General features: G+C 40.4%; 2 protein-coding genes and 1 long non-coding RNA gene across 9 annotated transcripts in view; all 3 read left to right on the forward strand.

The window, feature by feature from the left end:
• The window catches only part of birc6 (baculoviral IAP repeat containing 6), a 117,655-nt gene extending 103,349 nt beyond the window's left edge, over positions 1-14,306 (forward strand). For all 7 annotated transcript variants that reach the window (XM_044046002.1, XM_044046005.1, XM_044046007.1 and 4 more), the window contains exons 70-73: positions 991-1,068; positions 3,295-3,483; positions 12,551-12,685; positions 13,047-14,306. In XM_044046002.1, the coding sequence (XP_043901937.1) occupies positions 991-1,068; positions 3,295-3,483; positions 12,551-12,685; positions 13,047-13,226 (582 nt within the window). In that variant the 3' untranslated portion in view covers positions 13,227-14,306. The remainder of the gene's footprint in view (positions 1-990; positions 1,069-3,294; positions 3,484-12,550; positions 12,686-13,046) is intronic.
• A 2,199-nt stretch (positions 14,307-16,505) lies between these two features.
• LOC122782124 lies at positions 16,506-19,010 on the forward strand. The gene is made up of 2 exons (XR_006361888.1): positions 16,506-16,577; positions 17,306-19,010. It is a non-coding gene; the product is annotated as an uncharacterized LOC122782124 (long non-coding RNA).
• A 1,415-nt stretch (positions 19,011-20,425) lies between these two features.
• Positions 20,426-26,372, forward strand: part of ttc27 (tetratricopeptide repeat domain 27) — a 46,703-nt gene continuing 40,756 nt past the window's right edge. Inside the window, exons 1-2 of the mRNA XM_044046252.1 lie at positions 20,426-20,709; positions 25,800-25,983. Of these exons, the coding sequence (XP_043902187.1) occupies positions 20,619-20,709; positions 25,800-25,983 (275 nt within the window). The 5' untranslated portion in view covers positions 20,426-20,618. The remainder of the gene's footprint in view (positions 20,710-25,799; positions 25,984-26,372) is intronic.

Raw genomic sequence — 26,372 nt, forward strand, 5'->3', positions numbered from 1 at the left:
TCTGTGCACGTGCAAACAGGGTGGATGTCATGACTCGGTAGCTTTACATGGACACAAGTAATCGAAATAAATTCTGATCTGATACAGCCCATTCAGAAACAAATTTAATTCCAAACAAGAGGGTTGATTTATACCGAGCGTCATTCAGATCGGTGTTCATATAAACAGTCGATCCGATCTTGACTCCTGGTTTAGTGCTATCACGTTTCTGATCCACGTAAACGTGACGTATTTCCATTTTGTTACTGCTGTATTTTCATTCCAAAAAAGAATAATGAGCAGACACAAAAGTCAGAGATGAGTAAGAGGAGGAAAATGAGACCAGTAATGGACAGTGAGGGGACGAGCAGCCTTTGTTTACTACAGAAGCGGAAGTCAAGCTTATATCAATAAAGTCCATTCTGACTCAACGCTCGATTTATGTTTACACACACCACAATCAGATAATTCAGTATTGCGTCCATGTAAATCTTTTCGGAATTAAGAAATTGTAAACATAGCTACTATGCCTCAGTTTTGTATGGTGCCTGCTTAGCAATGTAATGCAATCTATAGGGTCTAAAAAAATGAACACAACCTTTATATGGGTCGCAAGACGAGGTGTTTTTTTTTGTTTTTTTTTGTTTTTTGTTGCAAAATTGCAGTTTAATTTCAATTGTTAACCATTTTTTTGGTTAACAACTTCTGGTTTCCCCCTCTAAGTGGTTGTCCACGTCTAGCCCAAAACTTTGAGTAGGCAGGTTGCATGTGTCAGATGATGGCTTCAGGTAGGACAATAAATAGTATAGAATGTTGGATCAGTTACAGATGCATGCCTGTATATGCATCCCTATAAAGACAAATACAGTTATGCATTTTATTTTACTAGAGACAAATAACTAATAAATATCTGGAAAACACAGATATTTGTCTCTCCTGCATATTATAACAACATGTTCTTTTTTGCTGGACTTGATCTAACTGTTTATTCTTGTGTGTGTTTGTGTGCAGGTGTGTTTAAGTATCCTCAACACATGGCACGGGAGACCAGAGGAGAAATGGAACCCTCAGACCTCAAGCTTTTTACAGGTAAGCTGGTGATTCTCTATCATGATGGAGGCACCTGTCAAAATGGATCAGTGGGGCTGTTGCCTGAGTCTTTGTGTCACAGGCTGTAGTTTATCACAGCACCATCATTACACCGCCACAGGCGCCAAATTAATGGCCCTGTTTTGACAGCTGACATGAAGGATCCTTTTTAAAGTCAAGTTATCATTTTTTGTGTGTCGATGTTAATCAAACCAAACACAAACCAATATCATTGGAACCTCCAGGTTAGGCCTGTGCACTCGCATCACTCATCTCAAAGTCAGAATCAGTTGGCTTCAGTTGCAGTTTTAGCCCCGATGCGTTCTGTTTTTGCTCTTTGATTTAGGGGACTGAATTCACTCTTATTCTTTCTTTTTCTATTTATCTCTGTTCTTCTGTGTATTTGAAAGAATAACTTGACATTTATTTTTGGTTTGAGACTCAGCTGATGTTACAAACCTTAAAAAGTGCTTTACCGCGGTCCTTTGGACGTAAACTGTAAAGCAGTGGAATGAAAGAAGATATTGTAAGTCTGACTTGAGGTGGATTTATGTAAATCCTGAGCCATTATGCGTTCAATATTTTGAAAAAGTAATGTTTTGTTGTGCACTGAATCAAACATATCCATCAGCTTTATTCCTGCTCTTTGTAAACCACGTTGTTGTAGAGCTGCTGTTTCAATAATACTTTTTCATGTGTTATTTATGGGTAAAGGAATATTTGTGCTAACCAAGGGATTATTTGTGCTAACCAAGCTTTTTGTAAAGCTATTTATTAGTGTTGTTATCATCTAAAACCTTCAGGGGCTGGTGATAGATAATGGGCAGCATTAGGGGACCACTGGGTATCCAAAGAGGTGAACAGTCTTAACGCATAAACACACTCTTTCATGAACAAAAAATCTGAAACACACTCCTCCCTATAATTTGGTTGTTTGCAGCACACACACACTTGCATTCTATATGTATTGATCCAACCACAAGGAAGCCAAAGGGTTCTTTTTTATATTTTCCCTTATTTGCTGGGTTGGAGAGTGCATAGAGATGTCCCTATTGATTATCATTCCAGTTAGTGTGCTGCAGATCAATAATGGAGGCCTAAGAAAGGGAGTGGGTGAATGGGAGACACGAGAGTGGGCTGAATTCAAAGGGATCATCAGCCATGGTCGATATTGGCTCTGAAATGTAGGAACCCAGTTTAAGACTGACAGGTGACATCAGTTGGAGTTCATTGGTATCCTTGTGATGGAGCATTTTCAAGTTCATCTCCCTCCACTGATGTGGCTGAAGCCAGGAGGCAGGCCTCCAAGCCCACTGTCGTCATTGTTGATAATGTAGTGGTTTGGAACAGACAGAGTGATGCAGGAGGATGTCCTTCGTCTCCTTGAGACAGGACAAGTCATTAATCGGGCTGTTAATAAAGATATATTGGAGGATATATCTTCTACAGGGGCCAAAATATTCAGTCCCTTGTCAGAGTCTCCTACGTGTACACCAGATCATTTGAGAGACTGTTGAAGTGTCTGCTGGACAGTTTAAAAAGAAATCTTACCAAATTTATGGATGGGCATAAGTATCCAAATGAATATTTTTTCCTAATATATTAAAAAAGATTTTGATAAAATCATATTTTTTCGATTACATTTATAAAGACAAATATTTCTACTTGAATCATTCAATTTGTGTTCTTTTATTATAAGGTGGCTGCAAAAGCAAGCAGTTGGTGGACGTTATGTGTTTTTGCAGAAGTGATGAAATGTCAGAGGTTTCTTGAATGCACCTTGAAGCTGCTCTTCTAGTGATTAAATTTAGCAGGGTCTTTGAATGCAGTGGAGTTTAGAATATTCAATGTATAATACCATTGAGTATTCAAAAATCACTCCTAATCATATTGTAGTTGTTATGTCAGTGTGAACCCACTGTTCACTGTTTTTATCATTAAACCTGATCCGGCTTCTTATCCTGTGTGTTATCTCTTAAAGCATAGCTCAGTGGTTGCAAACTTCAGTTTTCAGCAGGAAAAGACTGTGATATAAAGCACAGAATATTGTTTTAGGGTTTTCCGTAATCAACTTGTCCTGTGTTTTAAAATCAAAGGGCGGAACATTCATAATGGATTTTGTTTTATTTAAAACATAGTGGCCATCCTGAATATTTTCAACAGTTAAAATGCCTCTCCCCTCCTCTCCTCTCCTCTCCTCTCCTGTCATTCATTAATCTGCTGTAGGTGCTAGTGTCAGTGCAGTCCCTCATCCTGGTGGCTGAGCCTTACTTCAATGAACCAGGGTATGAGCGCTCTCGTGGGACTCCCAGCGGAACCCAGAGCTCACGGGAATACGATGGCAACATCCGACAGGCCACCGTCAAATGGGCAATGCTGGAGCAGATGCGTAACCCCTCACCATGCTTCAAAGAGGTAGGAATCACTGCAATCTCAAATAATGGCACATACTCAGACCCTTGTGTTGTGTATGTCATTGTCAGTGATGCACAGTGAAGTTCATGGCTGGTAAGACAGATTTACAAAAACACAGATTAAGTTTCATATGTCACATTATCTGATATCTCATATTCATTGTACTGAATTAACTCTGTAGAGCCGTGGATGGTGCTGGTTGTCATTTTGTGAAGCAAACTGTCCTCTACTACATTTTCATTAGTTTCTGAGTTGGGTGATTTTGCACTCTGCTACTGATAATTAAGCATTTATTTTTAGAAATCTTCAGAGCAAAGCACTCCCAAAAATAAAAGCACTGTTCAGTTTGTCAAGGAATTAAGTGGAGCTGCAGGTTTTCAGATCCACTGTAGTTTTTTCAAATTTGGTTTGGGATGTTTGGCAAGATAAAGATCATTCACTCGTCAATACCCAGCCAGTGCTGCTTGAAATACTGTGAGATTTGAAGGTGACATATTAGTCTTGCACAGCAGACTGTGTTTGATACGTCACCCAGTCTGTGAAATGGACCGCTGGACCGAGAGAAACTGTGGGGACACAGTACGACTTGGCAATGCCACACGGTTGAGCAGTCTCACACATACTCACACAGAAATTCAATTAAGCTTGGTGAGATATCCCTCTTTGGTGAGATATCTACTTTACTCACCACTGGCCTTTTAGCAATTTTAAGTCTTGAGCCGAGACAAACATCAACACATAGTGAAAAACCACTTACCATAAAGAAAATGGGTCAAGCAGTCATCCAACCCAACTTTAATATAGTTCTAGGTTGACAAAGTAAAAAAAAAAACAAAGTTATGGAATTTGAGGTTTAACAGTTTCATATGTTAGTTGGAGCAGTAAACGCATCTCACTCAGTCAACTAATTGTATAATCAATTAGTTGGTTTGAATGTTTTTTTTTATAATTCTCTCTTCTTTTTTTTTAACAAATCATTAAAACTGTACAATTGTGGTTTGTGGAGAAAACATGACTTTTGAGTTTGAAAAACACTGGTCAACATTCTCTTTCATCACAGCCCTAATTACAAGACATTGCCTTATTCTCTATCGGAGTGACTGTCGTTGGGCATGGGGAAGCAGTTAGTTGCAGTAACGTAAAGTCGTTTGAAGCATGTCAGGTGAACCGTTGTTTTCATTGAAATGAAGAAATGATGAAAAATTAAGTGTATGTAGTCTTCAGGTAGCAGCTATTTGAAAACAAAAATGTGTTGTACACTTTTGTAATGTTTCCCAGTTTTGTTTTTTTTTGGGGTGGGAGCACTGTTTGTTTTGTCAAAGTTAAATCAGTCTAGAATGAAAAAGTACTGCTTTTGACCACATAAGCCTCTCATTTGTGGCTGGCTCATGATAGCTCACGAACCAAGAGCTCACATCATTTTGCTTTGGCTGTGCTTTTTTTAAAGCTCCTTTTTTACTGCTCAAAAAACTCTATCTGCCTTTTGTCTACAGTGGGGCTAGATAAAATCCACATTCACTCCTGGGACTAATTTTTCTGCAGTAGGTACATGTTTTTATTTAACCGGATGAGTAGTGTCATTTGGCCTTTATATGACGACTGCTACTACAGGAAATGCTGGGTAAAAAGGGTTTCATCTGCTACTTTAAAAGCTTAGGGCACATTTCCACTTAATAAGGATAGATTAATTTGATTTAAAGGCAACATAGAATGCTTGTATCACACACATATGTTAGTTATGGAGGTCTACTTACATATATTAACTTGTTTTCATGGTTAAAAACCTCCTAATCGCTGCAAACGAGCCGATCAAAATATCTCCTCACTGACGCTCTCGTCAGCCGCGCTGTTTTAGACCAAAACCACACCCCTAGAATGTGGACTGTGTTGTGATTGGCCAGCCAACGAGAGCTTTCCTACTGTCCTGTGATTGGCCAGGTACCTGGAAGTGACGTAATAGATAGGCCAGCTCTCAGATACACAGCTCCCCCTCTGGCACAGTGGATGCTCTGCATCTCAGCAGCTACAACGAGAGTAGTTCTTCTTCTTCTGCGGTTGAATGTACGCAACCGGATGTGCCTGGACTAGTGCCCGCACCAGGAGGCGCTACGGTGGTGAGAGGAGTGGTGAGGATTTCTGATGACATCATCAACAAACGGAAATTCCGTTCTGCTATGCAGAGCCCAGGAAAACAATACAACACTATTTTCTCAGCAGTGGCTGAACTGTTTGTTCTGAAACTTTAGGGTTTCATAAACAAGGTAATGACGCAGATACACACACACAAACGCAGCGTTAATTAGAGCTTCCGGTCTATGTGGGCTTTAACATAGAGCTGTTTATTTAAGGAAATACATCTTTAAACAGTTTAGTGAGGTTGGGATCTAACTGACAGGTGGATGGTTTGGATGAGGATACAAATGACTGTCTAACTGTACACATGGTGCTTCTAAAGCTCTCGTGCTAAACAGTGATTCAGTATGACTAGGAGGGAGGAGATGATCAATTTCTTTTAGCTTTATGTAGGACTTTTTTGTCTTTCCAGGCTACATGAATTTCCTCTTGATTGAGTGGAACACTGTTTTCTTTGTAATCTACGTATAGGCATTTTTGCTAAAGCTAACAAGGTGACGCACACATTTACGCCATGTGATGTTCATGGGTATTGAGCGTAGTGTTGCAGGGACGCATACGTTGAGCATTTGCACTTCAAGATTCAGTTGAATTAACTGAGCACAGTGTTAAATGCATTTTAGTTTCAGTTAAGTTTAAGTTAAGTTTCCCCTATTGTTATTGTTATTGTTATTGTTACTACTATTATTATTAGAAGAAGGGGGAATTGTGATGCATCTCCCACCTCTAACCATCAGCTGACCCTGGTTCTGAAGATGCAGCTTCATCTGCTGACATGGCAGCCCCCACTGCAGCTTCAACTGATGCTTCTTGACACCGTCACTGTCAAGTCTCTCAGTCGCCAAAGCACATCCTGTCACACCTCATGACACTGCGTCTTCAGCACTTTGGATCTTGACACAGAAATGTGGCACTTCCATTAGTGGGAAGGAGAAGTATCCTGACCCTGAGCCATCTCAGAGCTTTATGTTCTTTAGATCACAGCACTGTTTGTTTTTAGAAAAACCCACAACCCTCATTACATGTGTGGTTTCCACACTGCCAATCCTTCCAGGTGTTTAAAGCCTGTCTTTCAACATGACTGAAAGTCAATAGAGCTTCTCAGTTTGTTGTAGAAGATGTCCTCCATGGAAGCTGCTTGGCCCCAGTTTTCTTGTCAGTGTCGGACTTTTCTGTTCAACCTCGTCAGAAGCCTTCCTATCCACCTTTGCTATTTCTCCTGCTCTCTGACTGTTGATGAATAACACTTTGGTCGCTTAGCTGGCAGCAGTTTTACTCTTCTCTGACCCTGTCAACAAGTTCTCTGTTTATCCATCATGTTGACCTCATTGTGAACAGTGCTGCAGCGAGAAGATGTGTCGCCAAGCAGCACAAGCTTTAACACGAGTACATCTCTTAAAAATACAAAGGATTAGAATCCAAAATCATCTGTATTATCTCCTAGTATAGACCTTATTTTGGGCTGAAACATGTAAGTCAACCTCTGGCCATTATTTTAAGACCAGTTGAACATTTCTGCTCATTGGTTCGGTGGCTTAAAGCAGAAGAAACAACTTCCACAGATAACATGACCTCTAGAAAAACAGCTATCGTAAGGCTGGGCTTGCTATAACAAATAGGTTGGTTTAAGCCAAAGGCTTTAACAGTCCTTGATCAAGTCCTTGAATTAAAAAAAGTTATCGAAACGTCAGTTGGAAATAAACCAACAGAACATCATACAGATGCAGAGAAGTTGCTACACTATGAAAGTGTCAAGGTTATTCTTAATATATTTGTGTCACCTTTAACACGTAAAAAATGGCGTGAGCTGGTTCTGGTCCTCACGTGTCTCTACTGTACTTAACTGTGGAGTTAATCGTTCCCTCAAAACAAAATAATTTGACTCTAGCGTGACAGTAAAGTCCACTTACTGTCATGCTCCAATGGTTTCGATCACATTGTCATCAGTGGATAGAGTTAGTGCTGCTGTCATAGAACAGTTCAAACTCATTTTGTTTGCAGCGTGTGGAGTTGCAAAGGTCACAAATGAACTCTTTAAAGTCCTTGGAAATGAAATGGAAAGTTTGATGTGGTTGACTGCTTCCGAACAAGCCAGTAAGTGAAGTTGATTCTATGTTGTCCCAACTCTGTAGAATGGTGACAAAACTGAGCTTATTTGATTTGGCCTTTTCATCAGTCTCTTCCAGTCCTCTACCTCCAATACGTCCTATAGCTTATACAGAGAGAGAAAATATCAATAATCACATCAAGAGTTCATGATCAGAATTTGGTGTGTTTCTAACGTGTGTCAGAGAGAGAACTCTGTGCTATTTATAGAAGGAGAGTGCAGGCTTCAATTATACAGTAGCAGATTGTCAGGTGGAATTAAGGACAATGGGGGCTGCATGTTAAAATATGGATAATTATGTGTGTGTGTGTGTGTGTGTGTGTGAAAGCTAGACAGAATGTCAGGACACTTGTAAATGTACATGTTTGAGTAAAGAGAGGACCTCTGTGTGTGGGTGTGGTTAGTACACTGTGTATTCCTGTGATTGAAAGGAAACACAACGTCGTCCGTACGGCTCTACACAATTAAGAATGTAGTCATCCGAATGAAAGTTGACGGTTCAGTACAAACATTCAACTTGTCGTTCCGTTTCCCCCCGTACACACCATCTGACAATCAGAACGTCGACTGCCTTGTGTTCCACCAGCATCAGTAACACATTCAGTGGAGCATATTTTTAAGCATTTAAAATTAAATTTATATCAGAAGGAACAAATTAAAGCTGCAGTAGACATTATCATTTTTCAGTTTCATCCACAGTTTAATGAAATACTAATATTTTGGGATCGCAGCTCACTGTCCTGAGCTTTACCAAATTGCTCCCTGGCTGAGGTTTCTTTGCAGCGTAGGCAGTTGTTACCAGCGCTCCAGTAGCAATCGTTTCACCAAAGAGACCTGTATTCTGAGTAATTGTAGTAAAAAGGCCAGTGAACTGCCTGTGATTCATCAAAGCCTCCTGAGAAAGGACAGAACGAGCAAAAGCTGTTGGAAATGTAGAAGAGGAGTAAAAGTGTCACACACTTGATTGAAGTGATACTGAAATGTTATTATGGAATTATTAATCAGTAGCATCAAAAAATAATTCTGCCTGTTGCCCACATAATTTACAGTGAGTCCTGTTAACCATAATCTTTAGCTTTACAACTGACCCTTTCTGTTCCATCAGATTTCCCAGCTTCCTGTTAGTTGGAACACTGTGGGGTCAGTTTGTGCTCAGTCCCTCCCAGAAGGATTCGCTCTGCGGCTCTACCTCCTTGTTTTTGAAGAGAGGGAGCAGATGCCTCGCAGCAGCTGTGGTGCAACTGACTGGTTCCTCTTTTAGGGCTGCATTAATGCATAATTGCAACATGTGACCCGTGCAACAAACCCCTTGCATCGATTCCCAGGATGGATGGCTGGTTAACGTGCCTGAACACAGAATCATGTCATCCTCACTGAATATCATATGCATCCATGACTTAGCTTAATGTGTGAGCAATGATTTCTGCAGCGTGATTGTTTCCAGAACAAACCGCTCTCTACAGTCACCAGGCATCTGTAATAAATCAGGCTTCTTCTCTTCCATATGCAGTGTCTTCCAAATATTGGTAGTGAAACTTACTTTGCTTCATTTGCTCCATAACCACCTCTGTCACTGTGTTCAATTCCACCATTACTGAACCAATCACAAACAGGTCCCATTACAGTCATTTTATCTGTGCCATAATTCTCCAACTGTGTAACAAATATTCTTCCAACAACCTGCAACATGCAAAAGTGCAATGCATTATCCTGCTTTTTTTATCTGTCCATTATCTGACCCAGTGTTTATGACCAGTGTCGGACCAGCTCATCACTACCCAGTGGTGTCTCTACATGTTTCCACAGCTTTCTTTAGCTTCTACTGAAATGACTGAAGCTGCCTCTAATAGGCAGCAAATGTCCACGTCTCTATTTTCAAATCTGCAGTTTTCTCTGTTAATTTTAGACGCGGGCGACGAGATAAATGACCCTCTTTCCATTTTCAAATATCACCACTGCTGTCCCCCATTTGGTTTAGGACCACAGGATCAGGGTCAGTGTCATGTCTAGACCGTCTGATTGATAGTTGTGGGGAAAAGAGTGGGTCAGTTTGAGAGGAGGAGGGTGTGGAGATGTGTGCAAGTAGCACTGGAGGTTAAATCCACCTCCATATATTCTTGTTCCGACATCTGGAGGCCGTGTTCATGTGGATTGAGTTTTGCACACGATGAACCATTTATGGCAGCCCAGTGATATCGTTGCTCACATTTATCTCACAGTCAGAAGCTGTTCCCATGTGGAAGACTATTATTTTTATTGTTATAATTATTGATTGGTGTGACCCAGCAGCTAGTTTAGGGTGGTAATTCTTCCCAAGTGCATGTGCAATTCTTTTCCACAAGATGTTTGTTTGTTTCAATGTGAGTTTAATAATATTATATTATTTATTTTAAAATTAGCAACAATTGGGTCCGTCTCTACAGTCAGCATCCTGTGTCTGCACCACTATATGCACTATATTTTTAATATTTAAAATGATGTTTAATCTTAATATTGAACACATAAAACTTTATTTCATCCATAGGTTGATGCATTCAAAGTTTCAAGTGCTCGGTCACATTTATCAAGTTTCTGACAACGGAAATGTGTGCACATAAATGAATAGTGTGGTTCATTAAATAATAGTCGGCCAATGCTGATTATTATTTTCTTTTTAAATATCAAATTTGCCCAGGATCACATCTGTATGAATATTTATTAATTGGTTACAATGAGATCCGATGTCTTTACTCTTTAGCTGTTGCATGTAGCTTAGATTCTGTTAGTTGTGCTTTGGACATCAGAGTTGGACAAATTCACGTTTCAGTCATGGAGCAGCTCGGGGTTCTTAAGGCCAGTACCTGAGGCCTTGACTCACAAATGATGAAATACAGAAAACCAGGAATAAGAAACTGTAACGACTGCATGATTCACTCGTGCCCTTGACCCTTGCCTGGGTCAAACGTTTCCACACATCCATTCTTTCACTCTTCCTCCCTCCTCAGTTGCCCGGTAGAATAATGACTGGGACAGCATTACTTCAAAGGTCAATGAGTGTATGTGGCAGCCATGGCTTTCCATCATGGTGCTTCATCTGTGGGCTCTGTGTGTGTGTGTGTGCTTACACATGCATAAAGAACTAGTCCTCCTTAAAGGTCATTTGTCAAGGCGCTCTTATCCAACATTTGCTCCATGAGCGGAGATGGTTTTGCATGTAGCGCTTACTTCCACGCTGTGATCAATGACTGTGTCCAAACACCACATGTGAAACGACAGCCTCTACCACGTGAAAACCTCGGTATCTTGATTCTCGCTTGCCCTTGCATATGAGAAAGAAGGTCGGTCTTTGTTTACAGAGTAAATGTAACACTTTGTTTATTATGCACTAGTACAAGTACAAGACCCTTGTCAAGTACTCCATTTGTTTTAAAGACTATACCCTTGCACAAACATACTAATTGGTAGTATAATCAATGTCTGCCAATACACTCCCCTAAATGTTACACACCTGACTTCTGGAGTCGGAAACATGGAGAGATTGTCTCTGAGTTGAGAACAGTAGCACACCTCCCTGGATGGCCTTTAAGCAGCTGAGGGAGGTGGGAGATTGAAGGGGAGGAACAATCGGCGGAGGAGGAGATGGGGAAAGTAACAAGAAAGATGGAATGAAGATAGAGTGTGCAGAGGGAGATGTAGAAGGAAGAGAGCAATTACTAAACCGTTCAGAGCCCCCTAAACCCCCACCCCCCCTTGTGGCCTCTTGCCCCTCCCCTCCCCTCCCCTCCCCTCTTCTCTCCTGGTAAGCAGCAAATCAGCAGTCACCATAATAACTAATTCAATCCCTCCACCAGCAGAGCAGCAGCTACAGACACATCCACCACAGTGCTCACTGCATACTGATGACTTCGCCCTGGCGACTGTTGCTAGGATGTTGGCTAGAGGGATGGGAAAGCAGGCCAACTTGTGTGGATGATTGACGTCATCCATTAAACGGGTGTAGTGTAGACATCATGTCAGAGAATGACTTAAGCACCTTTGATATGAACCGGCTCCTCAGTCATTTGTATGCTGCCTACATAATGTGCTTTAATAGATAAACAGTAGAGGGAGTGACTGATGAGCACACCTGCTTCAAGGTTCATACGCAGTTCTTGTTTTTGCCAGTGAGTGAAACTGAAAGTTGAACTGATCATCTACTAAAGTAACATCACTGATAACTCATTACAAAGGTTTTATTTAAATAGGGAGAATCACTCGAAAATTAGTTGTTGTTTTATCCACTGGTTGCGGGACAACCCGTGGTCAAGTGGAAGGGAACTGGGAATTGAAGGTTGCAGGGTCAAATCCCTGTCAGTTCAAGGGCTGGGGTTTCCAGCCTCAAATGCTATTTGATTATTCAGTGTTATTATTCAAATATTAAAAATAATAGTGCAGGCTTCACATGTGTTGAGCTAATGGGAGCAGCTTCAAGATGCATTCAAGGAACCTCGTAAATTTGACATAAAGTCCACTGCTACCTCGTGGTAATGGATGCACCACACATGTACAAAGATTTGGGTTTTATAAATGCACTATTGAAAAAAATATTTGTTTTACATCTTATGTTATGAAGAGTTACAGTAACTGATCGACTTTATAATTGAATACTCATACTCATCTCTACACAACACATCACACAAAACAAGTAACAAAACACAAACATGGTTCACACACAAAGAACTGTTGCGCTTCAGCTTCAGATATACTTTAATAACAGATCTTTCACTTTTGTTTCTTGTTGTGGAAGAAACTGTGGTTTCTTCCCTGTGGTCGCTGTTCTTGACACTGTGTGTGGTCATGTTTTTGCAGGTGATCCACAAACATTTCTACCTGAAGCGAATAGAGATCATGTCTCAGTGTGAGGAGTGGATCGCTGACATCCAGCAGTACAGCAGCGACAAGAGGGTCGGCCGCACCATGTCCCACCACGCTGCTGCGCTCAAGGTAATGCTGAGTGAAGTCTCAGACTGTGTGACTGTGAGAAGGTTCAGGAAACATTTACAGTGTTCGTCAGCATTGCTTTAATATATTTATATCATTTTATTCCATTTTTAGTGCGATTTGTTTGCAATTTAAGTCGGAAATGTGGCTGAGCTTTACCACATGAGACGCTCCCTGTGACACACAGGTTCACCGTCACTGAAAAGTGATTTAAACGGCTCAAACGACGTGATTTAATTTAAGATTGTGTTTGTCACTTTGTCTCAACAATAGTGAGTCTGTTGTGGATCAACAACTCCTGCTTGCTGTGATTTTCTGAATGATGAATAATCCGACTGTGTGTGTGTGTGTGTGTGACCTGCAGAGACACACAGCTCAGCTGAGGGAGGAGTTCCTGAAGCTGCCGTGTCCCGACGGCCTGGAGCCCGACTGCGACGAGTTCTCAGAGAAGAGCGCCGCCCTCCTTCTCAAAGAGCTGCCCAGTCACGACGCAGAGAAGCCGGGCAGCAGCCAGGACAGCCACTGCAGTGACGGACAGCTATGAAGTCCACACCTCCTCCCTCCCTCCCTCCCTCCCTTCCTCCCTCCCATCACCCCCCACCCATCATTGCTCTTGAAAAGACTCGATGGCGTGTGACCACAAAGCTACCACTTTGTCAATATTTGTATGTAAAGATCCAATGGCAGAGAAAAAAAAAGCCTAGAAGGAGGGGACGCGGGGGGGAAAGGGACGACGACGAGACGAACTCTGAACTATGCCACACCCACATTGAAAACAGTCAACAAAAACTTTTATTTACCTGTAAAAGAGTGTAAACATTTTGTGCTTTTTTTCCCAATTGTGAAATAACCACTGATTGGTATGTTATTAAACTTGTTTATGTATACATATTGGAAGAGGAAAAATGACAGATTATATAAGGGAAGCTACCTTTAGAGAAGAATGTTTACTGAATGTTCATTTCCTGTTTTTGTTTTTGTTTTTATTTTTGACTGTTGGCGACCAGACTGGTCATTCTTTAAGGAAACGATATTTAAAAAAAAAACAAAAAAAACCAAGAGACAAAAGAAAAGACGAGTAACAGAACCTGCGATAAAAGCCCCACTGCTTCTTTTGATTTTCCTCCACCATCACATCCACCTGAATAAAATCTGACCTGGACATTCTTCATGTTCTGTTCTCCACATTAAAAAAGCATCATGCTCTGGATAAACAAACTGCTCTCCATCCACATGACTGTAGATCATGAGACTTGTGCGTCAGAACCACATCGGAAGTGTGCGTTGAAGGCTTGTGCACGTGTACGTACGTGTGTGTGTGTGTGTGTTTTCTGTGCGTGTGTAACAATCCCAGCCCAGTGAGATACAAAGCTGTGATGTGCCTTTGATCTACACCATATCACCAAATACTCCCACAGAGAACCTTGACTCATGACTTTGCTATTTCTACAAAAACCTAATAATTCTGCTCCGTCTGATATAAAAAAAAAAAACTGCTTAGTCTTTTTTTAATTATTCTGTTGAACTCCAGTGAACAAAAAAAAAAATGCACTTTCTATTTTGCTCACTCCTTAGAACAGTCACATTCTCCTTTTGCTAGGACATTAAATGGAGCTTGAAAGTACAGCGTGAGTGTGTGAATGTTTTTTTTTCTGGCAGACGCGGCTGAGAAAAGGGGAAAATCATGGAGGCGCTGAACACCTGAGCAAAGACGAGGACGACTGCACAGTCAAATTATAATCTAATATTCTCATACGTCGCTATGACTCTTCATGTGTGAATGTTCTGGTTTGTTTTCAGACGTGAGCGAAATAGTGATTTTATCTTTTTTACAAGGTTCCTTAAATAACCTCAGAAAAGATCGGACTTGCAAACATTCAGCCTGTTGAGTTGATGTAGAGTATCAAAGGTGAATCGCATGAAATGGAAACAACACGCGGCACAGGTTCATCACACCGACAGGATTTATGCAAAAATACTTTGCTAATAATTAGACCATTATCAAAACAAATGAGGACACAAGGGACAGGACAGGATGGAAGCAGATGATCCACTGTGGCGACCCCTTTTAAAATAGAAGGTGTTTAAATTCATTTAAAGGTCCAGTGTGTAAGAACTTGTGACATCTAATGCAGATTGCAACAAATGGTCGACTTCTCTGCTCGCCGCTGTCACGACCTGATCTGTTACCGGAGGTGTGACGACTTCCTGTTACCACTGTTGTGGATGACTATTAAAACTAAACATTTGTATTTTATTTTATAAGAGTAAAGACTACTGAGCTTTTTTGTATTGCCAAGCATCATGGGCAAAAGGTTTACACAGGAAGTAAGTGGGAACCAAAGTCAGTGGTTTTATTTTGAAAGGAAGTGGTGCTATGTAAGACTGGCTGCGTGACTGTTGTGTATGAAGGAAATAAAGTCCGGCCAGTTAACTGCTTCATGCAAGAAGAGTCTGTGTCTTCTTTTGTTTTGAGTTGCACTCGAGCGCTCGGTGACACGACTAAAACATCAAAATGTATTGTGTTCAGACATTTTCTAAGAATAACTAAGAAAAAAAAGATAATATAACTGTATTTTATTGTAAAATATCTTTGACAGGAAGTGGTCACACTTCACACGTCAGGTAACCCAAGTCAGGTAATGACAGCTCCTCTCTTTCTCCAGCGGAACTACAGTGGCCTTTACGTCAGAGTCCTGCCCCAGGTCCACACCCGCCCATACAAGAAAGCCCCACCCACATTTGATTCATTTTCACCTGTGAATTCATTATGTACAGTGGCCTCCTATAGTATTGGAACAGTGAGGCCAGTACATAGTACATTGTTTATTCAAACAAGAAATGGCACTGGATGTCTTCGCTCAGTTTCAGATTGGGTACGACTTGCAACTTGTGTTGAGGGCATTTGTGTTCTCCCTCAGACGATCTCCAGAGAATGTCCATACCATCCACCACATGAGGGTCATGGGGAGCTGACGGAGGGGGAACGGCAGGAGAGATGAACAACCATTCACTCACGCATTCACACCAACCATTCATTTAGACACCGTGTCACACATGGGGAGAACGTGCAACAGTACAAGCCACTACACCGCCATGTGGCCACAAAGTCATTCAATATAATGTTATCCACCTTACACTGACATATAATCATATAATGTGCACCAAAGTCCATAAAAAATCATTAAAAAAAAAAAGCTGGCTAATTGTTTTATTATTATTATTGTTGTTATTATTATTTTTATAATTATTATTATTGTTGTTGTTGTTGTATATAATACTAATATATAATAATAATTATTATTATTAATAATAGTAATATAATAACGATGATAATAATAAAAATAACAATTATAATGATATAATAATAAATAATGAAAAGTTTATGTAAAAGATGTTTTGAAAAGTAACAATAAAATATCCTTTCATATATGTATATATACATATATATATAGTATGCAAATAAAATATATAGTACATTAAAATGTATTGTGAATTGTATTGTGTTTTAAAGGCATTACAGGAGGGATGGGCAGTATTTCTAATACATGTATTTAAAATACGTATTTCAAATACAAAATGCTATTTTGTAATGTGTATTTTATTGAGATGATGAAAATGCCTTCGTATTTTGTATCAAAATACTTCAGTGTTGTGTATTTTTGTATTTTCAAAATACTGTAAAATACTTTCTGTGAGACACTGTGATAACATCTATCTGTCTCTGTCTGTGGCACCTTCGCTTAGTTAAGCCCCTGTGATGCTACTCTCGGCCACTAGGGGAATTTTGGCGCTGTTTGCACATGATTGCACTCACACACAACGTACGGTGCTGCAGATTGAGTCAGGTACTTGGTGCTTTGTCCGCACCTGTCAGAAGTTGTTTCAAAACCAGGTGAGCAACCAAATTGACCTAGTTTATTTTAGTAACACATTTATTCTCACTCTTTTTATGGCATGTTCCTGTTCAGTGTAATTTTATGTGCTCTTTGTAAAGCTAGGCTATTTCACTTTTGTGAAATAGCTGCTAGCTTAGTTTCACTCTCTTTGATTTCGCCAGCGAACATTCAAAGAATCACGTTTTTAAAGTTATTTGACTCACAGGCTACTGTTGGCCATTTTAATCTACTTTTTCTTAGAAATGTACCTAAATAATGTTCTGCTGTTGACTGTATGTAAGCCTACACAATATGTAGGCTAAAGTGAGCATCATACAACATGCCTCAAATTTGTTCTCCCTCAGATTCAGGTTCAGATATATAATGGGATAACAGAAATAAAGCATTTATGGATGCTGATTCTGAATATTTTCTTTACTAAGCTTCAGGAATTATGAACGTTGAGCATAGCGGCTATGCTTTTTCAGTGCATAATGTGTTCACAGTTTTCAATTTGTGATGCATTTGGAATTTTAACATTATAAATATAATAGTTGCAGCTTCAAACAAAGCGGGGGCTATAAACAAACCAATACTGAATTATAAATGAAGAAATTATATAATAATCTGATTTCCTAGCAATTTTCAATGTATTTATTATTGGTATAACATTATATATTTCAATTTAAAAATATTCCTGTGGTTTCGATGCAATAGATAGTGAAGTCTTCTTTTCATTTCACAGCTCTTACCAGCCCCTGGAAATACCAGAGGAGAATCCTGCCCCAAGCACTAGTACTGCTCAGTGGACAGTGAGATCAGCGATATTAGATGGGCTGAGTGCAAATTATGTACAAAGAAGAAAACCATCATATCTGGTTCTGTTCAAGCCACTACATACTTCAAAACTCACCCGAAGAGGTTGCATGGTGAGGTACTTCCAGAGTTTGTGCAATACAAGCAGGGTTTCAGCAGTGGAAAGAAAAGGACCATCGGTACCACTCACAAGCAGACAAAGTTGTTTACAGACTGTTCTCCCAGAAATGCCCAGATCTCTCAAAAAAAAACGTAGATGACTTAATCACTGCCTGTGTTATTAAAGGAATGCATCCTCTTTCAACTGTTGAACAGCAAGAATTCATTGACCTCGTTCAGGGCTTGAACCCAGAAGCAACATCCCATGAACGTGTTGTTGCCACAGTAACAGACAATGGTCCACTTTCGTCAAAGCATTTAAAGAATTTAATATTTCAGCAGAGTGTGTGTGTGTGGATGGAGAGAGTCACAACGACGGAGAAGATCTCCCATTTATCGCAAGAGACTCTGAGGAAAATGAGACTGGCGTTATTTTACCAACTCATTTGCGACGCGTGTGCCATACTCTTAAGTCTGGTTGCGACAATTGATGCAAAAAAGGCCATGAAAGCACACTCTAGCTTGTCGCGTCTTAACAACTCTACAATGGGAAAATGTTCTGCACTGTGGAATGCAGCAGGAAGGCCTAAAAGCGCTGAAGTGGTGTCTGCACTACTGAAATTCAGGTTGACTACACCTTGTGCGACGCGTCGGAACTCTCTATATGACAGCCTTCATCAGCTCTGCAGCATCCGCGAGACACTCCCTGAGTTAAACCTGAGTTAAACCTGAATCTGGAGTACATTGAAGAGTATACCAAAAGTCCTGAAAGTCACCGTGCTGTTACGCAGAATTAATTCCAACCTTATTTGCAATAGAGGCTAAGCTTGAAGCTCTGCATGCCAACAACCTCCGTTACTGTTCGCACCTTCTGCATGGAGATTTGGTGCCTTTCTAGATCTTCGACCAGAAGTAAATGAAGCGATCCTGGCGAGTGCGACCCATCCGTACTTTAAGATGCACTGGCTGCGCATCTTAAAAAAAAAAAGAATCCAAGAACTGATGCTTCAGGCTGCCACTGATCTTGGGCTTCGACGGCAGAGGAAGCGGATGACTTCTTCATCTTCACAGAAGACGTGGAGGTTTTCCAGAAGTCTTCTCACAGCAAGGCTGAGCTAGAGTCACTTCATTTTCTGGAGGACCAAAGGAAGGACTTGCCATCCTTGGACCAGTATCCCCTCATCTAAAACCTTTTTGTAAGGTTCAATACCATCATTCCGTCCTCTGCTGGACTGATTAACAGACCTCATAAGTGTCGTCTGAATGCAAATCTCTTTGAGAAGTTAGTTGTAACTGAGGAGACAGCACTAGGTTATACACACTGCTTTGCACATGATTAGATCACAACACTTGAGTTTACCATTTTCCTTTCTTTTTTCTGTTTTACAATATTAATGTGACAACCTGTTTTTTTTAGTTTTTAGTTTGACTTTTTTGTTGTGCATTGTGATGAAACTCACCAAGTGTGGTAGTGGTGGTGTTTATGCTTCCTACTGTAGTTTAAATCTCAAAATAAATCAGCCATTTGGATTGTTTGTCTTTGAGTTATTGTCACTGATTCATAGTGGGCAATGTTATATTCAATTCAATTCAATTTTATTTGTATAGCGCCAAATCATAACATACATGATCTCAAGGCTCTGTACATAGACAACATCAAGGAGAGCAGAGAACCCCAACAGTTCACACAATGAGCAAACACTAGGCATCAGTGGAGAGAAAAAACTCCCTCTTAACAGAAGGTAATACAACAGTAGAGTAAGGGCAGAAGTTTATAGTGGGATGTCTAACATATGAGGGGTCAGCATATCTAATCTGTTGACTGATTATGGGAGGAGTCTCTTGCTTTCAGATGTTTTTCCAGATAGTGTGCACAAGTGAAGGGATAGACGAAAAAGGCTTTCAGAAAGTATTTTGTAGTATTTTGAAAATACAAAAATACAGTATTTTATTTTGCTACATCTTTGGCTGCTGTATTTTGTAGCTACATTTTTAAGGTGGGTATTTTGTATTTTATTTGGAAATACATTTTGATGTGATTTGTGCCCATCCCTGCCATTACAGTAACACTTTAACATCTGTTCAATAAATGATGGCCACTAAGAAGATTCTAATTAAACTGTTAAAGGGATAAAGGGATACAACGTGAGCTGCAGTTCTTTTTAAAAAGCAGAGTCTGGCCGACACGTGCCAGTCGGCAGTGTGATAAAAAATGTACAAACATAGAAAGTAAAAAGAAATAAAATGAGATAAATATGAAATAAAAAACTATATAATTTTTTTAAAAAAGGCATCAGAAGATTCATACTGTTCACAAACAGTCGAGGCTTGTTTTGTTTTGATATTTTTTCATTAAAAATAGATTTTAACTAATTCAGGAAGGCACAAAATACCAGGAAAAACCTGGAAAAGTGTTTTTAATTGGTAAAAAATAAAAATGGTTACATTCTATTCTATTCTGGGTGACGGTGGGTATTTTTCACATGACCACTTTTCAAAGGATTTACCCAAAAAAAGAAGTTAAAAACGCCGTTTAAGTGTTTAGGTGTTTAGTCAGTGCGATGAGTGCGCAAGAGAATTCCTTAATCTCCCACATTTAGCAAAGGAAAGGTCCAAAGTCTCAGTTCAGTGCTCCACTGAACCATTCAGTGAACAAATCTTTTAAATGAAGTGATTCTAATGATTCAGTTACAGTGAAAACAACTGCTTTACAAGTCACTAGTTTGTGTTTGAGCCCTCGAGTTGGAAACGGAATGCACAAAAACATTTGTTTATTTTTGTATGGCGACAAATCATGTGGAATACATTTAATGACATGGTATTATTAACAACGATTCAACCTCGACGACTCGGTCTCGAGAACTGAGGACCGATGGCACGTGCACCGTCGCAGTCTGATCTGCGCACCATCCTCTCTTCCTTGATCTCCCCCGATCCGTCTTCCCACAATGCAACGCGCATCTGTCATGGCTGCTCACTGACGCCGCTTGCGCCACATGGGTGGAAACAAACACTCCGTTTGCGATTGAGAGACGTCGACTTGGCACTTCAATACAGCGATTAATCGGCGGCTGGTGTGCAGCAGTTAGCGGAACCCGCGGAGGCACGTTAGCTCAGCAGCAGCAGCAGCAGCAGCGGAGGTGATGCCGCTGAACGTGGAGATCCCGGTGCTCCGGGGCTTTTTAACAGACAGTGAGGCAGTGGAATGGAAGCAGAGTGTTTACTGTGCTGCAGGTGAGTTTACGACCTCTATTTTATTATTTTTATTATTATTATTGTTGTTGTTAGCGCTATTATTTCACCTAGTATCTATAACTGAGTACCGGCACGGGCAGGTTATGTATCCCGCTGCCCGTCGCTCGCGTTGTTGCGCAGCGGTGTAAGCGACACCGGTGAAGCCTCATCTCTGATGACGGGTCCGGCCGCAGTTTTCAACACAGCCTCACTTTCTAAGTTTTCTAAGCTTTTTCTTCAAACTTAAATCAGCTGTGTTTCATATTGTCATGAGAATGAGCTGCTTTGAACGACGTGTTCTGTCTTCCCTCGTGTGTGTGAACGTCTTACCAGACTCCATTCAAATGTCTGCTCTGTTATTATTTTGTGACATTATTTATGGACGTCAGTACACAATTTTTAGAAATTAAACTTTAATTGTTGAGTGTTGTGAATGTCCCTGCTGTTCGGCGCACACTACACGTGAATGTATGTTAATGAATAAGAAATGTCAACTCGTAATGTTCGCTAAAGTCGGCTTTGAGTTGGACGTCTTGTGACCATGAGTGAACATGGAGTGAACGTGGACTATAACGAGAGTGAGTCCGTGTGTTTAGACTCTCGCTTCGTGCTGACACGTCGTCGTACCTCGAGTAGAAGCATTCAGGTTGCCAGGTCTGCGTGACAAAACCAGCCCCTACATAAGAAACTCACACCAGAACTCATAATTCAGCGTTCATGTCTTGTCACACGTGTCGCAACATCTGCGTGAACGTGGTGAGTAATTCACAGACCTGGTTTCCATAGAGATGTGTCACAAAGACAAGCGCGCGCGTGTGTGCGTGTGTGTGTGTGTGTGTGTGTGTGTTACCCACTGCTGTTAAAGGTGCAGTGTGTAACACTGAGGCGGTTCTATTGGTAGAAGTTGAATAGAAGCATGTTTGTATCAATGTACAATTGCTTTAAAATTAAAATAACTGGGTTTTCGCTGCCTTGGCACATATCTTCATACTTATGGCAAGGGGATGAAGTGTGCCATCTTGTGTTTCTGTGTTTGCACAACAGCCTGAACATGCTGCTCATGATGTGATGCAGAAGCTTAATTCTTAAATGTGTCCTGGAATGTGAGGACACAGTCCAAAACATGCACTCTAAAAATGGGACACTCTAAATTGACCACAAGTGTGTGAGTGGGTGCTGCATCGTTGTGCGCCTCCTACTGGACCTAGTTAGTTAGTTTTTTGGACAGACAATAGTAAGTTTACCTTTACCTCGTTAACCTGCTGGACCTGAAAGTCTAGAACTAGCATGAGACACAGAGGTTATTATTAGTAGTCAAGGTGGCCGATGACCGTTATTTTGAGCCAATATTCATTTGCAGTAAAAGTGAAAATATTGGCGTCAAAATCTTGAATAATACAAAAACACTGTGTTTAAATGCCTTAAAGCATATGTTTATTAAACAGCTTTTCAGATTTGCAACATGTTAAAGGTTTTTTTTAATCTTAGACAATAGACATTTGTTTGCATGAAGCTCCCAGGCTCAGCAGCATGTCTTATAAAGTTAAATGGAAACTTAAACAAATAAATAGCTCCTTAGAGTTTTCTACAGTAAATGCAGTTTTCCAAAATTCAATATAACTGAAATGTTATTTTATCTTTTACTTATCTTTTGTTTTAAGTTCAAACAAAAACAAAATGTGCAGGGAGATCCCAGGGTCAGCAGCATCTCTTATAAAGTTAACTGAAATTTAAAATAAATAAATACATACAATCTGCTGATTTTCATCAGGCAGAAATGAGTTGACTTAGACGGGATGTTTATTACAATTTCGGGAGCGTCTGCTGCCTTAACTTACCTTCGAAACATCTGCTCTCTGGAACTTCTCCACTTGACAGAACCTTTTGTACCGTGAGCCCTGTTCGTGCACAGCTTTCACTGCTGATTGGCTGTTAGTTACCTATGCCATGGCTCTGCATGTAAGCCATCAAATACTATGATGGCTTAGTGCTGTGGGTGGGACAATGCTGTCGAGTAGTGACTGCAGACAATCGATCAGAGCCAAAATATAAATAACCCAGTTTTAAATTGATCTCTTATCTGATGCCGATCTGTGCCAATGCCAAATATCGGCGCCGATACGTGGCTGTCAGATGGGACGCGAGGAAAAACAACTTTTAGCCACTTAGCAAAAGGTTTCGGTCAGTCTTTAGGGTCTCAGGTCTCCGCTTTATTTCGAGTGAAGGTTTCAGTAAAAAGTGTCTGGTGGAAGCAGGAGGGTGAAAAAAATCATTACGGCATAGTATTGTAATTTGCAGTTAATTTGTATGGCCACATTATGTCATAGGTGTCAAGTATGGATATTTTAATGAGTTTTCAAACTCATTCAACAGTGAATGAGTTTAGGAAAAAACACAGGCACTCCAATGCTGCGACTCAGGTCCAGTGAAAAGTAACTCGAGTGCAATAAATGAAGGCTGCAATTAAGGATTATTTTGGTCATTGATTAATCTGTCAAATATTTGACCACCCCGGGCGGAAAAGGCATTCTTACTGAGACGGGTGCACCTGTGTGGTATAACTACGATAACTCTAGTGGAGGCTTGTGTAGTTAGAGAACTTGTTTAGATTATTTAAAGAAACATTCAAACCGATTATCACAATAGTTGACTATTAATATAGTAATCAGTTACTAATGGATTAATCGATTAATCCCCACAATGAATACATTTCTAAAGCAAAACTGACTCAAAGGGAAAACAAAGGGAAACCTACAGTCACTCCATATATCCTGTAGCACTCACACAAGACTGGCTGAACAGGACTATCACACAGAGGAAGACCAGAGGAAGGATGGCGAGACTATATGGTGTTATTTGAATATTTCATGAAGTGTAGACCAGTTCTCGTGTGTTTTGATAAGGAAGTTATTTTACACTGACAGAAAGTGTGTCATTTATCACTAAACCTAAACCATGAGAGTCGGACTGGGTTCAGTTGGGATGAGCCGACACGATACTCGGTTTCGTTCTGATACTGGTCAGAATCAGTGGATATCTGACAGATGCAGAAGTGCTATACGTGGCATGCTTCACTATGCACAGACAGAAAAAAATATAAATTAAACTCCGTAACAGGCTAGCACCAGTGTGTTCTTGTGATGTATGTCAACGTAAAATGACTGTATCGGACAGATACTCAAGGATGTGATGTCGGTATCGGACACTAAAAAGTGAGACTGACTCACAAGCCTTTTGGTTTCTTTCCAGAACAGTTTTTCTACAGTGGGAAGGACGAACAATAAAAGTAAGAGTTAAAGCCACATTAATGGTATTGGTTCACTTCTAATGTGAAGAAATTGCCATGCTGAGATCCACCTGATCCTTAATAGTGGATTCATATTTCTGCATAGCCCTGCATGCTTCTGCAAATTCTATTAACATTTGCCTTCTTGACTGCAGCTCATTTGCTGAAACCTTTATGAATTATAGACTAATTTAAGGGCCTCTGCCTTGTTTTCTATAATTGCTGCCATTTCATGGGCAGGCCTGAAGGGTGGCTAAAATGCCATTAGACGTGTGGCCATAGCTCAGCTTTTAATTTTCCCCCTCATAAAGCCACATCCCTCCTGTCTACTCCCCGTCCGCTACCTCCTTTCTCCCTGAGTTTCATTAGATCGGCAGAGCTCCTTTACAACACCATTTGCACTGCAATTATTTATTAAAGCCATGGGTGCCTTTAAGGGATCACATGACCACAGCCTGAAGGTGTGCCTGAGTGGGCCACAAACCTGGTTTTCGCATAATGAGACTCTGTCGAGGCCGATAGACCTCGTATATGTGCGCACAGTGATGGAGGCAGGAATTATGGCTGCACACTATTGTTAAGTACTTCCTGTGGGGTTATGTATAGAGTAAGTGCTCTCATGTGATGTGTCATGTGATTCATGAGGTGTACTGAAGTGTGAAAGGAGGCAGGGTATACGGAACACTCAATGGTTGAAGGGTTGATGGTAAATAGTTATATTCAGTTTCACTTTGTTAGTTCACCATTGTTGTTTCTCATTCGTAACCTCTTCTGAAAGTAAGAAGAGAATTACACTGGTATGTGCGTAAACAGATGTCAGGTGTGCGTGATCAGGTTATTTAGATACCTCACAATTGGATTCATTTACGATTCTGAAGGTAACGAATGTGATTATATAATTGCATTGTAATGGGAATATTGTGAAATATTTTTTTAGCATATCTTTTTTTGTTTTTTTACTGATTTTGCAAAGTTTCAGTCCACTCGATGGTGCCAAGTTCTCACTCTCACTAGAGCCGCTGTGTGAGTATATCGCAATATATTATTTTGCCAATACCTGGTATTTTGCAATATTATAATACATATATATATATATATATATATATATATATATATATATATATATATATATATATATATATATATATATATATATAATATATTATATAATAATAATATAAAATCATACCTTGACTTAAATATTTTGATAATATTGTCCTGTGGAAATTCCCACCGCTACTAATTGCTCAATTGTATTAACTTGCAATGGCATTAATACTGTACAATTTTTTAAAGAAAACTTCAATGACAAAATATTAATGCTGACTAACGATAAAAATATTTAATCACACATTTTTTATCTATTCTAAATGTCCCTTGGTTTCTTTGTGTCCCATTATTTGTTCTCATTTTAATACTTTTATCAACATAGAAAAGTGGATCGGCTGCAAATTTGTGCAAATGTTTTCATATTGAGAGTTCTTCCTCTTATTGTGAGAGCCGCACAATAATAAAAGAGGCTGTGTATCACATGCAGTGTGTGAATAAAGAGCCGTTCTTCAATGGTCCCGTGGTTTATGTGTTGTTGCAGTAACGAGCTAATCCGAGCTAAAGGAGCTAGCGGTCTTCGGTGGTCTCCTACGGTTGGGGGGGTCTGCCAGCTCGGTTGGTAACACTGCATACATGATCCCGGCTGCCACGTCTGCAGTGGTGGACGTTTTTCCACCTCTGACAGTAAACCTCACAGACACGTGTGTGAATTCACTGAAGGAGTGCGTTAACGCCGTCTAACTTCATGTTTCAGATGCAGGCTCTCTGCTGGAGTCCTTAATGACCGGGGACTTTGAGGCCGTTCTGCTGAGTCCTCAGGTGTCGGCTGTACTCAACGGTGATGGCAGTTGCTGTGATGGGGAGAACATCGATGCGTACCTGCAGAGGCGGCTCTCACTCTACCTGACTAGTGGACCTGAGGATGACCAGACTAACAGGTACACAGGAAATCAGTCACACAGTTTTTCCTGCAGCTGGACTGTTATACACTAGCTGCGCAGCCCGTATTCAAGATGCATGATGGATACTTGGAGCGCTGGTGGCTCCGAGCACAGCTAATGAGAAAGCGGCAACAAAATTCCTCTGCTTTCGTTGGTTTTCTGCTTATTGAAGATGACTTCTTCCCCACAGGGTGACGGCCGTGATCGGATAGCAATCAGATCTTGATGTGGACACTGGAGACTAGGGGTGTCACGATCTCGATTGTCAATCGAATGCCGATCGAAGCGCATCACGATCTTGACCTTCTAAAGCAGGTCAAGATCTCATTTTTGTTCAGGGGCCACAAACAGCACAATTTGATCTTAAGTGGGCCAGACCAGTAAAA

This window comes from Solea senegalensis, linkage group LG15 (assembly GCF_019176455.1).
Source record: "Solea senegalensis isolate Sse05_10M linkage group LG15, IFAPA_SoseM_1, whole genome shotgun sequence".
Lineage (NCBI taxonomy): Eukaryota > Metazoa > Chordata > Actinopteri > Pleuronectiformes > Soleidae > Solea > Solea senegalensis.